Source organism: Schistocerca piceifrons, chromosome 6, assembly GCF_021461385.2.
Source record: "Schistocerca piceifrons isolate TAMUIC-IGC-003096 chromosome 6, iqSchPice1.1, whole genome shotgun sequence".
Lineage (NCBI taxonomy): Eukaryota > Metazoa > Arthropoda > Insecta > Orthoptera > Acrididae > Schistocerca > Schistocerca piceifrons.
Genome location: NC_060143.1, coordinates 570,200,567 through 570,219,784, shown reverse-complemented (window position 1 = coordinate 570,219,784; position 19,218 = coordinate 570,200,567). Strand labels below are relative to the sequence as shown.

At 46.1% G+C, this 19,218-nt stretch overlaps 1 protein-coding gene across 2 annotated transcripts in view; it reads right to left on the bottom strand.

Annotated features, from left to right (window-relative positions):
- LOC124802522 (protein croquemort-like) overlaps positions 1–19,218 on the bottom strand; it is a 286,085-nt gene that overhangs the window by 182,682 nt on the left and 84,185 nt on the right. For both annotated transcript variants that reach the window (XM_047263365.1, XM_047263364.1), the window contains exon 2: positions 4,191–4,379. In XM_047263365.1, the coding sequence (XP_047119321.1) occupies positions 4,191–4,364 (174 nt within the window). In that variant the 5' untranslated portion in view covers positions 4,365–4,379. The remainder of the gene's footprint in view (positions 1–4,190; positions 4,380–19,218) is intronic.

Sequence of the window (19,218 nt, the reverse complement as noted above, 5' to 3'; positions counted from 1 at the left end):
TCAGTTTTTGAAGGGCTATCCACTGTGCCAACTTAAACTAAATCTGAGGGTGGTGCGATGGGGAGGTTCCCTTGTGAGGAAGGAAATCGGGCAGTGGACAGGCTGAAAGTATTTCCTGTAAAGTTGTGTATAGATACGGCAAATAATTTCCCGTCTACACTGTCACGTAGCGAAAGCTTAGTTACGAGCACCGTCTACTTCGGAATTCACCTCTTCATCATTCTGAAAATGACTGCACGAAATGGTTTCTTCATCCGAGGAATGGAAAACCAGTCACGGAGTACCGCTTCAGAAACATACATTGCGTGAGAGAAAATATGGGCGGCCTAGGCGGCAGTAAAAAAACATCTCTGACAGTTACCCGCAACATTCCGTTTTGACGGCCTCCCTCAGTTACCACGGGGGATTTCGGTTGTACCTGTATGTTCCAGCGTCTACCTTTTCCGCGCAAATTCTTCTAGTTGCAAAGAACTCTCAGCGTCACGTCAGCCGACGGCAGTTGGGGTTTTTCCTTTTGCGGCCGTGGTTAATCACGGTTCCACTGCTTGCTTTGCTCCTTTCTGTCAGAGTACCAGTGACACCCCACGGCACTCGTATAGTGGGAGTCTTATCGGTTGGTGCGCCTCTGTAGTCTGGGAGGCTGTGAGGGCTGGGACGGATCCACTCAGCCTGGTGAGCTACATGAATGAAAAGCAAAGACTCCAAGGTCAGAGAAGCGGACAACAGCCGGGAGAGCAGTGTGGTAGCCCCACGTCGCGTCCGTGTCACGCAGCATGGGTCGAGGATGACACGGCGGCCGGTTGACATCGCGTTCTCCACAGTGTCGCAGCGCGGAATTAAGCCTTTTTCGCATCAACTGAAAGAAATACACGTGACTGTCATGGCCAAACGTAAATAAAAAGAAAATTTAAATAAAAAAGAAAATTTAAATAGAAAAGAAGGAATGCTGAACAAACTTTGAACAGAAAGAAGCATTATAAACGTAGTTCAACAAAACACCGGTTAGGGGCAGAGAAGACATCGAGAGAGTGAACGCTGTAAGGTTGTGTGTACTGTATTTTATACGATCTGGATTCGATTGGGAGCACATTTTGATGGCACCTCTTCTCCATCCATCACTTTTTTTTGTGTTCGAAAGAAGTAACGGAAAGACATCGGGGCTGTTTCTGGAACCCGTACGCATTACACCTGACATCTAATGCTTTTTGCCCCGGTCAACAGTTCCTGCTCACAGCCATGAAGATGTCTCGCTGACTGATTATACGCTGCGACGGGTTGCGCGAGGGGGGGGGGGGGGGCGGGGGGCGGGCGCGACTGTACGTGGTGGTGGTGGTGAAAGTTTCACACACACACACACACACACACACACACACACACACACACACACACACACACACACACCACTCGTACTACTTATATACCAGATCCACAACAACTGTTCAGTGTCATTTACTTTAAGATTCGCATTCACATTCACTGCTGCTAAGGTAATATCGACCGACCGACCCACTCACCCACGCACCATGGAAGGACGTGGGGGTCAGCACACCGCATCCATCTCCCGGCCCCTGTCAGTGACCTGGAACCACCACTATTCGGTCAAGTAGCTCCTCAATTGGCATCACGAGGCTGAGAAAGAATATTGCCATCCACCAGTCGTCATTTCAGCCATGTCCCATTTCTTCGAAGTTAGTATTCCCTATTTCCGTTAAAGGTGTCGAAGTTAAAAATGATATATTGGACGTATGATCCCCCCCTCAGTCATGTCCCACACCTTGACCGACGCTCGTTTTCTGTCTCTACTGCCCATGTCGTTGAAGGGGCATTAAAATGTAATCCTCTTTCTTTATTTCTCAAAGCGCGACTCCATACCCGCGAGGCGTACTGTCGACACCCGACATAGAGAACACACCCAGTAGCGTTCTAGGTCCGTAGTCCACTTGAAGTGGAATACAGAGCATTGGAGAGCGACTGTACGTGGTGGTGGTGGTGAAAGTTTCACTTTTCACCAATTCACATGGCCTATCCTCCATTATGGCAACTAAATAACTGACGACAGCCGACGTAGGGAGGATATAAAACGCAGACTAACTATGAGAAAGGAAAGCATTTCTCATAAAGAGTAATTTGTTAACATTGAATACAAAGCCAGTTATCACTATAATCTGAAAAGGGTCTTAAGTAACTTCTTGGAGTTAGGTGGTAGCATGTTCCACAGATCATTTTAACAATTCTTCCATCAGTTTACAAGATATGTTTACAAAATTAGCGTTAAGATTAATGAACACATTTTCAGTACTACTTTTGCAACGGCAAATCATTTTTTTTTATTCGACGTAATTTTTTTTTACTGGCTACCAGTTTTTAAGTAGAAATTCGTCTTCAGAACAGGAGTCGTCGTCCACGAGAAATGACTTTCAATTAGGTTTAAAACTTTCCTCGCTACCTGTCTAAAGATTTATGTTGTTTGGCAAATGATTAAATATTTTTGTTATGCGTATTGAACTAGTTTGTCAGCCACTGACAGCTTTAACAATGGGTAATGAACGTTCTTTTCGCCTCTAGTGTTTTAGGTACATACAACATAGTTTCTCTCATACTGCCTACATGCCATCCTTGGGTGGACACCACATACTGTTCTCACTGGTCGAATTTGTTCAATCGATACTTTATTTCTAAGTGACGAGTTACCCAAGAAAATTATTTCGTACGACATTTTTGGGTCGAGATACACAGAATATGTCAAGAGTTCGATACGTTTGTTTCCAGCATTGGCGATTATACCAAGAGCAAAACCAATTTTTCGAGGAACTCAGGAGTATGATTCTTCCACTTCAAGTTTTCATCATCATGTATACACTGTAAAATTTGGAGCATTGAACCCTACGTACTGATTGCTACTCATGTGCTATATCAATTGTTGGTCTGACTTTGTTGTACAGAACTAAATGTTTTTTTTTCTAAAATTTATGAAGAGTCCATTTTTAGAGAACCAGTTTGAAGATATCATTTACCAAGACTTCTGTTGATCTGTCTAATGGAAATTTTAACACTAGTATTATAAGATAAATTACCAATTTTGCTTCTTGAATGTCATTCAGTTATGTAAGGAATAGGACTGGAGCCAAAATTGAATCCTGTGGGACAGCCTTCGTGATTTCTTCGCAGTCATTAAAATTTCCTACCTTTCCGACATGGTCTGAATTATTCATCACACCCTTTTGTGTCCTGTTTATTAAGTATGATTCAAAGCATCAAAAATTACATTCTGAAGTATAGTTTTACGTTCAAACTGATTGACAAAGGTATTCTATGAATAAACTGGCTTACGTCTTGTGGGAAAAAAATTGCGGTAAGTTAAATAACTGTTTTGAAGTAAAGAAGAATGAATGGTTACATATACAAGTACTATGGTGGTGTTTATCGGTATTGGACATTGCTCGTAATTCGGAGTGGCACAACCACTAAAATATCATACTAATGTTCTTTTGGAGATGCAGCGGCGACTACAGCCATCTCGAAATACATGAAATGTGTTCGCAGTTGCGAATGTGGGCAACAATCAGCTGTAGAACGGAATGACGACAGTGAAAATTGGTGCCGGACCGGGACTCTAAGCCGGATTACGCGCTTATCGCGAGTGGTCGCCTTACTATTAGGCTATCCGAACACGACTCACGGCCAGATCCAAACTTCCACATGTAGGCAGGCGTGCGTGTCCAAAGGAACATTGCATCGTAATCCAAAATAACACAGGCATTGCAACATCGCATTTATCCGCCCGACACCGGGCACGCTGCTTTCAAGTAAAATGTCTCGCCTGTGTATACTGGATGTACGAGTACAAGATGTAGACACATGGTTGACGACTTATGGAAGTTTGGGTGTGGCGATGAGTCATGCTCGGATAGCCTAGTGGTAAGGCTCGCGAAATCGGGAAATATGGGTTCGAGTCCCGGTCCAGCACAAATGTTCATTGTCATTCCATTATAGAACTGATGATTGTCCATATTTGCAGTTTCGAATACATTTGATGTATTTCATGGACACGAGTAGGTCTGCAGCGTCACCCCTCTGGGCGAGGTGCTGCCCGTGGCTTCAGCCACCTACGACAGGAAGCGGCGCCAGGTGTTCCCCGGCGACAGACAGTACAGGGAGCTGAGGTGCAGTAGTTGTGAGGTTTGGCTTACCGTCGAGAGGACGTAGTTGAAGAGCGAGGGCCAGAAGGGCGCGAGGCAGGCGCCGATGGCGGCCAGCAGCACGCCCACCACGGTGAAGACGGCGGGGGCGCGGGAGGGGCCGCACAGCCGCAGCCGCCCTCGCACGTCGGGGCCCACGTCGCGGGAGCCCAGCTGCACCACCATCTTACGCCGGAAGCACTGTGCCGGGGAAAACAGAACACACAGATTACATTACCGACACGCGCTCTCTCGCGCGACAGGTGTTCAGCACTTATACATCATCAGTACTGCACCAGTTGTGGATAGTGCACTGAACACTTCAGAAAAGAAGATAATAAAAAACCTTTCAAACGTCGTGCTACAGAGGTACACTATCTGATCGAAGCTATCAGAAAACTCCACGTAAGGCGGGATTCACTGCTAGGAGTCACAACAGGCGGATCTGCTAATATAAAAGGAGGCAGCGAGTATTGGGTTGTCAGTACAGACGCAAGAACAGCGGACTAGAGCCTCCAGGAGAGCTCACCGACTTCAAATGTGAATTTGTCATTCGAAGTCGAATTGAGCAACAAGCGTATCATCGACGTTTCAACCACTTTAAAGCTGCCCACTGTCCATTATGTGATTGTGAAATAGAAAAACAAAGGAACAACCACAGCTAAAACGAGACGGAGCATGTGCTGGTGTAAGCTGTCACCAGCACACCGATCGGGAAAGAGGTTGTGAGATGATCGTTACCAGGTGCCGGAGCAAGCGCACCTATCAGAAGAGAGGCCAAAGACTCGCAGGCAATGAGTCACCAACGCTCTCTCGACAGCCAGTACTTACATCGCCACTGGAGGGACAATTCAGTCATATCCAGTCAGTCTGAGTCAGTCGCAGTCAGCTCAGTGACTATATCGACGCTACTCTAGTTGGCGTCTGTCAGTTGAGATCACCGGTTACGAGAGTGTATTGTTTATGGGGGGGACTTGTACTTCATCATCAGTGAGGCTAACGGACTAGTACGAAAGAGCTTGTGCAACAACAACTTGCTTGAAGATAAGCAGCTTCTTGTTCTTATGAATGAAGAACCCTGTTAATACAAGAGTGCAGTTGTGTTGTAGGAAGAGTATACTAGACAGCAGGCAACATCCTCTCCCTTGCTTCCCCTGGCACACGCCTCAACAGTGTCAACGACGACACAAAAGAGCAGACCTCATGCACTGGTAGACAGGCACAGTTGAGCATTTTGGAATGTTGCTACAAGAAAAATCGAGTGGAATCACTGGAAAGAATGACTCGTTGGTTCCAAAGTTCTGCCACGAGTACAGCTAGCACAATAATTGTCTGTAGCAAGTTAAAATCCGTGGGGGTAAGATGGTCGATCGTCTCCTCGTAAGCCACGCATTTCTGCAATTCAGTGCTGAGCAACGATTGAGGCTGCGCAACGAGCGACGCCACTGGGCAGTGCGTGACTGGAAACACCGGCGATGCGGAGTGGCGAATCAAGCGGCAGTCCGATGGAAGAATTTGGCTGTGGCGTTACCCTGCCATTATGTGTAGTGCCAACAGCGGAGTCCGGAAGACGTATTGCTGCAGTACAGTGTTTCTCGTGGTCACTGTGTGGTCCCGCAGTTGCGCTTAAGAAACGCTACATCCGGAAGAATGTGAACACATTTTGCAACATCGTCTAGTGTGTAGAGCAGAGCACAGTTAGGAGACGGTGACTAACGGTATTAGCACAACAACGCACCCTGTCAAAGCACCACCTGTGTGTCAAGTATTGGTGCACAACACCAAATATCAGATGGACTGATTGGCCAAGACTGACGACACCTGTGGGATGAGTTACAATGCTGACTTCGCTCCAAATCCCAGCGTCCAACAAGCCTACCTTCTCTGCTTTCGGATGATCAATGGGTTTCTATTCCTCCACAAACATTCAGACATCATTTAGCTCAAGATGACAACAGCGAAGTGTAAATACATCCCTTATTAATCTCCGCAACTAGGTCTCCAGGTACTTTTGATATCATTCATGTTGAACATTAGATGGGTAGTTTCAACAACTAAGAAGGATGTACTGAATCAAATTGGCGGGAACACTAATTTATGATACTGCTTCACTAAAAGACGGAATCATAAGATGGGCTCTGTAGCTTTAAAATATAACCAATCTGATAATGGAGAGAGTGCAGATTTACATCAAATTAATCTTCGGACTGGTCAGCGCAACAACAAGCTCCACATGCAGAGGAAGCTGAAGTGGGCACATGCCGAAGAAAGGGAAATTCCGTCGAAATATCAGTGATATTGGTACTCAGCACCGGCCGCCGGTATACAGTGCGGATTTCTGAGTTTCGATTTTCAGCGTGCCTGGCATACTATGCGACATCGAACTGCACTTACTTTCTTGTTGCACCACAGCCTTCCGAGCTCGTTGGTATCTTCATTAACCCTATTCTGGCAATGTGACCACGTCGTAACGTTGTTTTGCAAACCAGCCTTTCGGACACTGTTCTAAACACCCTTCATCTCGCTGATGTCTTCATTACACGTAATGGGAATGCTCCAGCTCGAACGCTTAAAACCGAATAGAAGTAATTTCAAAATGATCTCATGATCTCTCTCTCTCTCTCTCTCTCTCTCTCTCTCTCTCTCTCTCTCTCTCTGTGTGTGTGTGTGTGCGCGTGTGTGTGTGTTTTCTAACACCACCACGATCATTTGTCTGTATAATCCTGTATTTATATGAAAACCAACAAATGTGAAGGCGAAAAACCTGTATCACTCAAGAGACAATACCGCGTAATAGATAACAGATGCTTGGTAAACAGGCGCATCGCCGTATTTGGAAACCTTTTTCACGCTGATTTGACGGTACGAGTTGGGATACTTCTCTTGTGAGCAGAAAATTATTATTCTTATATGCCCAGTGCTGCACGTTCCAATCACATTAATGTGACTAGCATCTATTTTCCAGATCAAAGAGCAACAACCACTGCGACGGCAGGTGGCAGCAATACAAATATTTGAGTGTATACAGCGTGTACAGTCGTCGTCGTAATGCGGAAACGGAGCAATTTATCTGACGTCAAAAAGGGCACGATCATTGGCTATGCCACCATGGTTAAAGAATGTCGTCCATGGCAAAACGCCACTGTCCAAAACCTTCGCAGGGGCAACTGTGGTGCACCACGAACCATACATGACAGGGGTGAACGATTGCTGAGAAGATGTGTACGGCCGGATAGACGTGCAACGAATCCTCGAACTACCAAGCGTATCTACTCAACGACCGTTCAGCAAACGTTGCTGCGTATGGGCCTGTGTGTTAGGTGCCTGCTTGGTGTATCCACGCCGACTGACGACGAAGGGTGGACTCTGCACTCCGGTACTGCAGTTAAACGTCAAATTACTGGCAACAGGTGGCATTTCCAGACGACTTACGTTTTATGCTTCATAGGACAGATAGCCGTTGGCATGTACGACTTGAAAGGTCTGAAACCAACACCTAAGCTGGAGGAGGGAGAGTTACGGTCTCTTGACTGTTTACGTGGCATTCCCTGGGTGATCTCTCTATTCTGGAACGCATATTGGATCAACACAAGTATGAATCCACCCCTACATAAATTTTATTTTTCCTCGGAGCAGTGCCATCTACCAGCAGGACAACGCAACGTGTCACCAGCTCGCAGTGTACGTGTGTTGTTCGAAGAGCACCACGGCGAGTTTACTGCACTCCCCGGCCACCAAACTCGCCGGAATTAAACCCAGTCGACAGTATGTGGCGCCACGTCGATCGGGCTGTATGTGCCGTGGATCCTCGGCCCAGAAACCAGCCGCAGCTGGCCGTGGTACTAAAGTCGACATGGCTTCGCACTGCAGTCGGTACCTTCCAGAAACTCACTGACCCTCTCTGCACATATCGTAGCTGTCCACGCTCCAGGGATGGTAATTCTGGCTTTTGACAGGTGGTCAATCTAAAGTCACTGCACAGTCTGCTTTGCAGTACTGTAATACACGAATATTTGACGCTTCACATTTTCCAAAGTTATTCCTACCACGATATTTAAACTTAACCGTACCGTTATGCTGGAGATTAAGTCTGAGTAGTTGGTAACTGCCAATACATCCTTTGCCAGAGGCATTCGCGACGCCCATCCAACACCCTTATATTCCCATGTATACCTCCACTCACGTAAAATCAAAGTACAATAACTGCTTATAATTGCTGACACTTGGTGCCAAAATTTACCTCTTGGTAAATTGCGACGTGTTACTATACTTTTAACGACTGCACTGTGATTTTTAGGTATTACTGCTTGTATGTTGTTTTTTTTGTTAAGAATCTTCCAGTTTCCACTTCACTGTTCTTTCATGACTGAAGATAAGGTTAGGCCGAGGACGCTAACCAGTTTCTGAATTAAAGTTGACCGTGACGGCCAAAACAAATTCGACGATTATTTCCGTGACAGTAGTCCGACGCTGCTCCTAATACATCTACGATGTTGATCAGCTTACGCACTGGAAAATGATTTATGAAAAGTCAGATGGGCGTACCCTATTTTAGATGTCCAACAAATTGTGCGATACAACCCTGCGGCTTTAGAACGTTTTGTGGTTTCTTCTGGTTTCTTAGTCAGTTACGGATTCGATGTCGTGGCAAGTTTTCGTGGTTTCAGAAGCACATTGCAGTCTACTGGACCAGTACATTAAAACTACATTAAATCGTCTGCATGATAGCCCATCATCACAAATACGTTAACTACGAGGGAATATATACCCGCAATAACAGTTCTGTGAAACACGTCAACACGGATGTAATGAAATCAATGTCTAATTGATAAATATGCACCAAATATTACAAAAAAACACGATTTTATTAACGTGTGTTGGTGAAGTGGTAATATACCGGACGAATCTAATGCAGCCCAGGTATGCCAAATTTATAAGAAAGGAGACAGACGATGGCGGAATATAGACGTATTACCCTTCTAATATAAATACGTCGTAAGTAAATTGTGCGCTGGAATGTTAACATAATGACTATCACCAGTGGCAGATGCCCCTCATTATGTTAGCCAAAGAAGATCGTGCTCAGACACGCTCTTCACTACGACTCAACAAAAGGAAGAACACTGTGACTTCCATTTACCCAATTTTCTTGCCTTTACTGACCGCAGAAAGGCGTTTAATAAAGTAAATCTAGACAAACTCCTGGAAATCTAGACAAACTCCTGGAAATTTTAAGCAATACAAGGATCCTATTTATCTTTTAAGAGCTGCACAGGGTTTATATACAGAGCGGGTCAGGAGGAAAGGTACGTGTTTTGACGGGTGATGTTGTTGTTGTGGTCCTCAGTCCCGAGACTGGTTTGATGCAGCTCTCCATGCTACCCTATCCTGTGCAAACTACTTCATCTCCCAGTGCTTACTGCAACTCGCATCCTTCTGCATCTGATAGCAATAGTGATTCTTAACTAATAACTTGATGTGGATATATGCCCTATTCCGGATGGTTTCCGAGACAGGACACTTTTAATGTACATTTCTATTTATTTTCTTTGTCATTCATTGTCATTGTTTACAACGTACCACAGTAATATAGAGGAAGTTGAGACAGACATTTTGATACAGGACGGTTGTGGTTCATCAAGTCTGAAAACTACCTCAAACGGTCCTACAAAAGGCACCTAACCTACAGCACACGCGCGTCAAGCGAGATTTTCAATATTCTCGCGATGTCTCCGCGCACACTGTTAGTCCTACACAAAAAATAGATAGGACATTTTTTGTAGCAAATTCTGTTTAATGTGTACTGAGACACGTTTTCGTTGGAGTGTGCGGTCTTCGAGTTCTTAAAGAGAAACGAACAAAAGTGATATTAGACGTGTTCGACCTCGGAAACCATTCGCAATAGGGCTTGTGTCTACATGAAGTTTTTTGTTCAGAATTACTAATACTATCGCATCTCAAAGCACGTACCTTTCCTCCTGTCTCACCCTGTATGCAGAGCAAAATACAAATAAGAGTAGCGAACAGAGTATGGTTGAAATAAACAAAGGAGTCAGACATGGGTGTCTTCTTTCACCCACTCATAGTTGATGTATCCAAAAGTTGTAAAAATACCACGTTTTAAAATTATTGATGTGCATGTTAGTACACTGCTTTTTTACACGAGGAAGTAATAGAATGAAACTGAGGAACAAGAAACTGTTTTCAATTTAACTAAAGTCGGCAGAGAATACATCTGACCTCTCTATTAAGGAAAGGAAACCAACGACATATTTAGGATCCCAGTGTATGCAATTTCAGATGTAAACTGACGAGCAGGTCACAGAGCAAGTTTATACATTTAAATACTTATGGTAGAGTATTACATATGGGGCGAATAATAAAATACAAATTAAGTCACACCAACCTATTTCTATGGAACTATATCTTTGGGAAAGGAAATTTACACAGGCGCTCTATTGAAATTTTATAAGGTTATGACAATACCTGCACACCTATATGGATGCGAAAACTGACTACCGAGGAGCAGAAACGGTAAAAAGCTTCCTTACATTTGTGGCTGGATGTACTTTAATATCCAGAAAGAGATGACATTTGAGCTAAACTATGCGAAACTTAATTGAAATACTGAAACAACATTAGATAATGTACGAGGAACACACAAGCCATATGCCAAATGGAAGAACCACTAAAACAACTGAACAATATAAAACAAAGAGGCGAAAATTCTTCAAGAAGACCATTGAGGAGTTGGCTAGCGAATTTTGGACGAGCGGGGAAAAACCGAAACGACCAACTCTTTATGTAGGCTGTGATGATGATATCAGTACTACATTCACCCTTTAGATTCTAGTGCACATGCAAAGCGATGAAGAAAAACAGAAAAAAATACGTTCCCTCAGCAACATAACGGTTATAGTCGGTGCTATCTTCGGCATCCCCTAAGCACTAATTCATAGGAACCATTCTAGCATTCACCGGAGTTGGTTTAAGGAATTACTGAAAAGGAAGTAGGGGGGGGGGGGGGGCGGCTGAATCGGGATCTGAACAAGCCCCCCGCCCTCCCCTCACCGAATGCCAGAGCGATGTTCAGCCACAGCGCCACCTTCTCCGTAGCGTTCTGCGTGTCGTAAAACATTACGCGTAACGCGCAGACCAGTTACACAGGCACTCCACTCACTGTCGACAGAGAATATTGGAGAGCCACGGCGAACCAAATTCTTAGCACCGCCGCCCACGGGCGGTTATCCTTGATGTAGCAGACACGTGTCTGGGTCAGCAAGAGGCAACAGGTTCGCCAGAGGTTTTACCTTGGCACGTGCCGCGCCACACACACACACACACACACACACACACACACACACACACACACACACACACACACACACACAGAGAGAGAGGGAGAGCTGCTGGAACAGCTAGTCGCCAAAATCATGTGTCAGTTTTCACGTCTTGGCCTTCAGCTACCCAGTCCCTGACCTGGGCTTTGTTTCAGGTTTTTCTCAGATCTAATGTTCAGGGCTGTTAGAGGGCAGCTTGGCAATATCTACACGTGGCTGTTATCACGTCTCTGCCGAAACAGTCACAAATTTGTAACAGTTGTAGCTGCTACGCAGTGCGCTCGTCCATCACAGCTGGGGAGAACAGTGCTGCAATTACATGACGACTGTTTCACAGAGTTTCTCTCAGCTGTGGATCCCCGCAGTTCCACGTTCAACACCAAATCAAAACTGTAGGCACTTGCGCGTGTGACATGTGAAATCAGAGCGGCACTAGAATGTGCTTCAAATTTTCGATCACGAGGGTGCAGTGTAATCATCCTTTAATAATTTTTTTCATAATATATTTCCTTCAAGTCAGTACCGCCATTAGATTGTTGTTTATATTTACAGTGTACACTGTAAATGAACAATACTAATGGTGGTACTGACTTTACAGTAATCATCGTTTATTCATAGCCCACTTGTACTACGTAAAGGAGACGTTTTATTTCGTGGGACTACTTGGACCATACTTACTTCACGGGACCCAAAGTGCATTACCATCACAATTGTTTCAAACTTTTCAGATTTAATACAGTTCCGCGTAAAATTTGAGTTAACGTGATATATTAACTGCTAGAGAGACCTGTACCAAAACTAATTTTTTTTATCATTAACATTTCTTACTAACTACAAATATAGCTTTTTATATTTTCAATTTTAAGTAGACATAGAATTCAATTTTTACATTTTGCATCAGATTGCACGGTATGGTTTCTGTTCCCATACTACATTTTCAGTATTTCTATGTCCATATTTATTGATTAAGTCTATTAATTTTCTCTGGTTGAACAGCTACTCCCTACTGGAAATTGTTGACTCCTCGGCTGCGCTGTTTCATCACATTGTCCATAGCGCTCGACTTTATCGTCTACTGAAAGCATTTTTCGTCAATCCTTGTCAAAGCAGTTACATACCGTAAAAAATAATTTTATAATCTCATAATATTTTAGAATCTTAATTCGTAACTCATTCCGATCACAGTGAAAAGAAGGGAAGAAGAAAGGAAAAGAGTCACGTTGCTTACAGTTATGTCAGGATAACATATGGCCTCACGCAGGAATTTCTCTTTCTTCCTATTCTATCTAGTATATGCTCATGTCAACCCCTCTTTATGACCTCTTTTACAGTGTGTACATGTAGTGACCGGAAACAGCATTGTCTGCAAGACCAATTTACGGCCCTTATAACCTTCAGTGAGGCGGGGAGGGAGGGATAGACAGACATTACCAGGATGGAACGCGACGTCGTCCGACAGAATAACACTTTCCAACAGCACGTCCGCAGGCAGGTGTAGATCGGTGTTACACGGACAGCGGGCAGTGACTGACGCATCGACACGCTCCCGATAACAACGGATACGGCGTCAGCAGCGGCCGCGCCTGTGTAGGCAGCATGTGTCATCCGGTACGTCGAATACACATCTGTGACAGATGTGCTGCGGAACTGTGACGCCACTGTGGAAGGGGACCATCGGAAACAAGCAGAATGGGATGGTTCAACAACTTTGAAGAGAAGGACAGTGTCAAACACCTCGTTCGAACTGGACGTCACCTGTGTCTCAAGCACGTGTTGACAGAGTGCAATCTTTCAACCCAGCCCCCGTAAGTCATTTCTTCCCGCATCAAGCGAATATCAGGAGGCGAGATTAAATGTGTTACATGACCTGTTACGCCTTTTGCGTACAACGTGCAAGTGTTTCAGGCATTGCAGCCAACCAATCGTCTGCTGCGGTATGCATTCCCGTGTGCGATGGTGGCTCACACAAATGCTGACAATGACTACCTGAAAAAGTAGTCTGTTTTCCGCCTACGCAACGTTCCACATTGCCGGACATGTGAATAGCAATATCATTTGTAGATCCGAAACCCCACAAAACAGACATGAACACATCCATGGCAGCCCCAAGCTTGATCTTTGTCGTGGCGTAATGTACGATCTCCCACATAAACCACTGACCTTGCCGTTGTTGGGGAGGCTTGCGTGCCTCAGCGATACTGACAGCCGTACCGTAGATGCAACCACACTGCAGGGGTATCTGTTGAGACGCCAGACAAACGTTTGGTTCCTGAAGAGGGGCAGCAGCCTTTTCAGTAGTTGAAGTGGCAACAGTCTTGATTCAGAAGCATGTAGGTTGCATTAGTTACTCGGAGATAAAGAGGCTTCCACAGCATACTGTAGTATGGAGAGCTGCATCAAACCAGTTTTTTAACTGAAAACTACAACAAAAAGTTACGGCTCCGTGACAGGCCCTTATTTCTTCGTAGAGAAAACTAACGGGAAATCCTCTAACCGTTCCTGCTACCGTAGATCGAAGAGCTACAGCCGTCCGTCATCTTCCACACACTGGAGTTTGAAGGTGAAACGCATGGTGAATGACGTGTTTCCTCAGAGATGGTCCAACGCGGTGTCCCAATGTCACGCCGTTAGACTTCTTTTTGTGGGGCTCTGCATCTACACACACTCAGCTAAAGCCACTTCCCAGTATGATACAGAATTCCTCTCTTACAGCAACTGCCATTGGAGTTGGTTTAGTATCTCTGACGGTTTGGCACTGCACTTTTTAGGGAACTTCTATACTTTATCGACGTTACTTGGTACGGATCCCGTACCGAGGAGCAATATTTGAGTGTTGGTCGAACGAGGGTTTTGTAAGCTACCCTCTTTGTTCACGGACTAGTCAGTTTCTTGTGGATTCTTCCAATGATCCTGTCCCGCACGTACCTTTCCTGCGAATAGTTCTACGTGGTTCAATTTTAAATCGCTATGTACGCACACACCTAGATATTTTATGAAAATAACTAATCACGTGATTATGCTTCAATAGTGTAATCAATTAATGATGGCCCTTACTGTCTATGCATAAGCGATAACGTAATATTTGTTTATGTTGAGATTCAATTCCCACTCCCTGCACGAGCGTCTATCGTTTCTAGGTCTTCCTGTATTTCACTACAATTTTCTAACGTCCGCTACTTCTCTGTAAACAACAGCATCGCCAGCAGTTAGCCTCATGGAACTTCCGACGTTGTCTATGTCATTTTCATCTCCTGTGAACAGTCCCTTTACGGCCGAAGTTACTTTTACGACTCAAGATTCCTCTCCGTTCAAAAGGACACGCTGTGTTCTGTTTGCTAGCACCTCTTCCATTACCAGTCACATCAGTCAATTACACAGTTGGTCTGATATTGCCCATGGTCATTAGGTGGCAATGCTGAACTACATCGAATGCCTTCCGGAAGTCAAGGAACACGACATCTACCTTGACGTCGGTATCTACTGCTTTGTGGGTTTCGTGGATGAACAGAGCCAGCTCGGTTTCACAAGACCACTGTTTTCGCAACACGTGTTCGTTCCTACAGAGAAGATTTTAGGGTTCCAGAAATGTTATAGACTGAAAAGTCAAAAAACCTTGTACACCGGCCTAATATCGTGTAGGATTCTCGCGAGCACGCAGAAGCGCCGCAACACGACGCGGCATGGATTCGACTGATGTCTGAAGTAGTGCTGCAGTGAACTGACACCACAAATTCTGCAGGATTGTCCATAATTCCGTAAGAGTACGAGGATGGTTGGTTGGTTGGTTGTTTGAGGTTAAAGGGACCAAACAGCAAGGTCATCAGTCCCTTGTTTCAAATAGACTCCATTCTGCTAACGGGACATCTCAGTATAGTCAGAAAAATAAAACGGATAAAGGGGAAACGTAAAAGGGCAGTCACGATGTCATTAGTAAAAACAAATGAGGGAAGTTGGCAAGAGAACGAACCCAACACTATGCTGAAACAGCATAGGCAAGACCACCTGTGACTTAAAAGGTACAACTGCTATAATGCAGAAAGTACGTATGGGAATAGAAAAACTAACCAAGCCTTAAAAAGAAGGGGTAAAAACAGAGTAAAAGGGAAAGAAAAGAGAATTCTGGTCAGGGAGGTGAATCGGGAATCTCTGAACACTGCCTACAGTGGGAGACACCCAAACACTCACCGCCCTGCCCCAACACCAGAGGGAGATTAAAAACTTTAAAACTGAGAATAAAAACCACTCTCCCGGAGGAAACCTAGAACCAGAGAGACCATCCGGGAATCGTCAGCCAACATCAAAGGTAAAGTGTGGGGGAGTCTGTACTTAGCACGCAGAGCCAAAAGAAGGGGGCATTCAACCAAAATGTGGGCCACTGACTGGAAGGCTCCACAACCACATAGCGGGGGTGGCTCATCACGCAAAAGGAAACCATGGGTCAGCCTGGTATGGCCAATGCGGAGACGACACAGTGTGGTCGAGTCCTTGCGGGAGAGGCTAAAGGAAGAACGCCATGGGCCTGTATTCACCTTAATGGCACGAAGTTTATTAGACAGTGGAGTAGCCTCCCAAGAATTGGCCCATGACTGTGCAAAGTGGGATTTGATGTGAAGCCGTAAATCCGCTGCAGGAGGGGTTACGGAAAACGGGGGGTAAGTAACTGCTCCCCCAGCCAAACGATCAGCGAGCTCATTACCCGGGATACCCACATGGCCCGGGACCCATAAGAAGTCAATGGAACAAGCAGCACGGTGAAGATCAGCGAGATGGTCATGGATGGCAGAGACCAAGGGATGGCGCGAAAAACACCGGTCAATAGCAAGAAGGCCACTCATCGAGTCCGTACATAACAAAACGCGGTTGTGTTGGGATTGTTTAATAAAGGTAAGGGCCCGGGAAATTGCCATCAATTCCGCAGTAAACACCCCACATGAGGGTGGCAGTAGATGATTTTCCGTTCCAACGAAGGACGTGAAGGCATACCCAACATGATCAGCAGATTTAGAGCCATCAGTGTAAAAAACAACAGCATCCCGAAACTCCCATAAAATTTGGCGGAAAAAGGAACGGAACACCACCGGGGGGGATGGAATCTTTCGGACCGCGGCGGAGATCCATCCGAATTCGAGGCCGAGGAACTAACCAAGGAGGGGTGGAGGGGAGGGAGCGAGGAAGACAGGACAAAGAAGGAAGCCGAAAATCACGGGTAAGAGACGCAAGGCGCAGCCCAACCGGTAAACCCGCCCGAGGGCGGGAGTCAGGCGGGCGACGTCCATGGTCTGGGAATAGGATAGAATAGGAAGGATGAGCGGGAGAAGAACGGATAGTAAGGGCATAAGACACCAGAAGCTGGGACCGCCGAACAGAAAGGGGGGGGATCCCAGCTTCAACCAGGAGACTATCAACAGGGCTAGTAGGGAAGGCACCGGTGGCCAAACGGATACCACGATGGTGGACTGGATCCAGCACGTGCAGCGTGGAAGGAGCAGCTGAACCATAAACTTGACAACCATAGTCCAAACGTGACAGAACTAGAGCACGATAAAGACGGAGGAGGAGGGAACGGTCCGCACCCCAGGAGGAGTGGGCAAGGAAGCGAAGGACATTGAGTTTACGGAAACATCCTACCTTCAGGAGTCTGATATGGGGCAGCCAAGTGAGCTTGTTGTCGAAAAGAAGACCTAGGAAACGAAACTGTGGAACCACAGGCAATCTTTGTGCAGCGAGATAGAGCTCTGGATCAGGGTGGACCGTAGTACGGCGACAGAAGTGGACCACCCGCGATTTTAAAGGAGAGAATTGAAACCCGTGTGAGAGGGTCCATGCAGAGGCACGCCGTATAGCCACCTGGAGCTGCCGTTCTGCAGATGGCATCGAGGAGGAACTAACCCAAATGCAGAAATCATCCACATACAGGGCAGGGGCGACCAAGGGACCGACAGAGGCCACAAGTCCATCGATAGCAATGAGGAAAAGAAGGACACTCAAGACAGAACCCTGTGGGATGCCCGTCTCCTGGGTCCGTGGAGAACTAAAAGCAGTACCAACTCGAACTCTGAATGACCGATGGATCAGGAACTGGCGGATAAAAATCGGGAGTGGGCCCCGAAGACCCCACTGATGAAGGGTTAGTAAGATGTGATGGCGCCAGGCCGTGTCATAGGCCTTGCGAAGGTCAAAAAACACTGCAACCAAATGGCGGCGCTGGGAAAAAGCCTGCCGAACTGCGGATTCCAAGCGAAGCAAATGATCGATTGGAGATCGTCCCTCTCGAAAGCCACACTGGTAAGGGGACAATAGATCCCGAGATTCGAGGACCCAAGTGAGCCGACGGGCTACCAGCCGTTCAAGTAACTTACAACCAACATTGGTCAAACTAATTGGCCGATAGCTGTCAACAGATAGGGGGTTCTGACCAGGCTTAAGGACAGGAACCACAATGCTATCCCTCCACTGAGAAGGGAAGTCACCCTGGAGCCAGATACAGTTAAACACCCGAAGAAGATGGTGCCGTTGTGGAGCACTGAGATGTTGAAGCAGCTGGTTATGAATGGAATCTGGGCCAGGAGCCGTATCATGAGAAGCAGATAGAGCAGAAAGAAATTCCCATTCAGTGAAAGGTTCGTTGTAAGATTCTGACTCACAAGTGGTGAAACATAAGGTGACAGCTTCAGCCTGCTGTTTTTGATGAAGGAAAGCAGCTGGATAGGAGGCCGACGCTGATGCCACTGCAAAATGGGTCGCAAGATGTTCTGCAAGAACTAATGGGTCCGTACAAATGCCATCTGGGAGGTGAAGGCCTGGGAGGGTGGACTGCCGATGGCAACCTTGGAGAGAGCGAAGTGTAGCCCATACCCGTGACAGAGGGACAGTGGAACCAAGGGAAGAAACGAATCGTTCCCAACATATCCGCTTGCTCTGTTTGATTAAATAACGGGCTTTAGCGCGAAGGCGCTTAAAGGTAGAAAGGCTGGCTACAGATGGGTGCCTCTTGAAGTGTTGCAAAGCTCGACGGCGATCACGGATGGCAATGGCAATGGCCGTACTCCACCACGGGACTTGCCGACGACGAAATTGTCCAGATGAGCGCGGGACAGCAAGGTTAGCAGCGCGAACAATCGCGTCAGACACGTCACGTAGGACGTCATCAATACAACCCGACAAAGAGGGAGAAAACTCGACCTGTGCAGTATATAGAGGCCAATCGGCGCGGTGGAAAGACCAACGAGGTAACCTCTCCATCGGGGAGCGGGAAGGGAGCGTGATAATCAACGGGAAATGGTCACTATCACAAAGGTCGTCGTGTGGCGACCAGTGTAATGAAGGGAGGAGAGAGGGAGAAGAAAGAGAAAGATCAATGGCAGAAAAGGTACCATGACCAGCACTGAAATGAGTAGGGGAGCCATCATTAAGAAGGCACAGGTCGTGGTCTGCAATAAATTGGTCGATAAGAAGACCTCGTCTAGATGGAAAGGCACTGCCCCACAAAGGATGATGAGCATTAAAATCCCCAAGGAGGAGAAAGGGAGGAGGAAGTTGCTGATGAAGGGTGGTTAAGGCAGCAGGTGTAAGAGTCCTGTCAGGAGGGAGATAAAGATTGCATACTGTGACTGCAGAGTCTAAGTGGACCCTAACAGCAACTGCTTCCAATGTAGTTTGGAGAGGAATCCACGTGCTAGCAATGTCTGTACGGACCAACG